At 45.4% G+C, this 1,108-nt stretch overlaps 1 protein-coding gene across 1 annotated transcript; it reads right to left on the bottom strand.

The window, feature by feature from the left end:
• Positions 1 to 23: 23 nt before the first annotated feature.
• LOC107088062 lies at positions 24 to 1,102 on the bottom strand. Its single transcript, XM_015379993.1, has one exon. The coding sequence runs from the start codon at positions 1,021 to 1,023 to the stop codon at positions 409 to 411; it is 615 nt and encodes a 204-aa protein (XP_015235479.1). The 5' UTR covers positions 1,024 to 1,102; the 3' UTR covers positions 24 to 408.
• Between the last annotated feature and the right edge of the window lie 6 nt (positions 1,103 to 1,108).

The following is a 1,108-nucleotide window of genomic DNA, read 5'->3' as shown; positions in this document are numbered from 1 at the left end:
CTTCATGTTTTGAAAGTACCTGCTGTAGCCCTTGTGTCTCTGTTCTCACATGTTTTATTTCATCCCACTTAAGCTTCAGTGTCTCCAGCCATGCTCTTCCCAGCAAACTAGGTCCAGTACCCTTCTCCACCACTAGGGGTAACGTCTTCACTTGCTGGCCATAGATTACTTCCACATCTGCTACTCCCACAATTTTAATTTTCTCCCCTGTATAGGATCTCAGTGTGAGATTAGTTTCTTTGAGCTGTGGCTGCTTGTTCTCTTCCCACATTTCATTAAATGTTGTCTCATTCATAAGACTCACACTACATCCAGTGTCAATCTCAAAGTTTACTTTCTTCCTATTCACTTCCATCTTTACTTCAAATGGCTTAATTCTCCGGATTGAGGTTTCTGTTTTAATAAAAGCTAACGTGAAGGCTTCTTCTTGCTCTGATGAACTATCATCCTGCCCCTCACACACCTTGTGTGCTTTCTGTGGACGCGGGGCCGCTCCTCTCTGTTTGGTTTCCTTTCATCTGGCCGCGAGCTCCCTTTATTTTTATTTCGGCAGGCTTTGGCGATGTGTCCTACTTTTCCACAGGCGTGACACTTTGCTTCTTTAAACTTGCACTCGGCTGCACTGTGTTGCTTTCCGTGGCATCTGTAGCACTCTTTCTTTTTCCAGTCTCCCTTCCTCTCCTTTCCCTCCGTCTTCATGCTGTTACAAGCTAACGGAGCTTTATTTTGAAGGTCCTGCACATTCCTACTGGCGGCTTCGGCTGCTACGGCAATTTGAAATGCCTTCTCAAATGTTAAATCGGTTTCAGATAACAAACGTCTTTGAATCCTATCATCATTGATGCCACAAACGAGGCGGTCTCTTAACATTTGCTCCAGTGTCGTGCCGAAGTTACAATCCTGAGCGAGTCGTCTCAGCTCAGCTACGTATGCACTCACAGTTTCACTAGGCTGACGGGCACGAGAGTCGAATTTGTATCTCTGCACGATCTCGCTTGGTTTGGGATTGAAGTGGTCTTTCATTATAGTCACTATTTGGTTATATGTTTTCGTGCTGGGCTTATCTGGACTCACCAGGTTCCTTATGAGCTTGTATGTGGCTGGTCCC

The sequence above is a fragment of the Cyprinodon variegatus genome, unplaced genomic scaffold, assembly GCF_000732505.1.
Source record: "Cyprinodon variegatus isolate N-32 unplaced genomic scaffold, C_variegatus-1.0 Scaffold205, whole genome shotgun sequence".
Taxonomy (NCBI): Eukaryota; Metazoa; Chordata; class Actinopteri; order Cyprinodontiformes; family Cyprinodontidae; genus Cyprinodon; species Cyprinodon variegatus.
The sequence above is the reverse complement of the archived record's forward strand: the minus strand, read 5'-3'. Positions and strand labels throughout refer to the sequence as shown.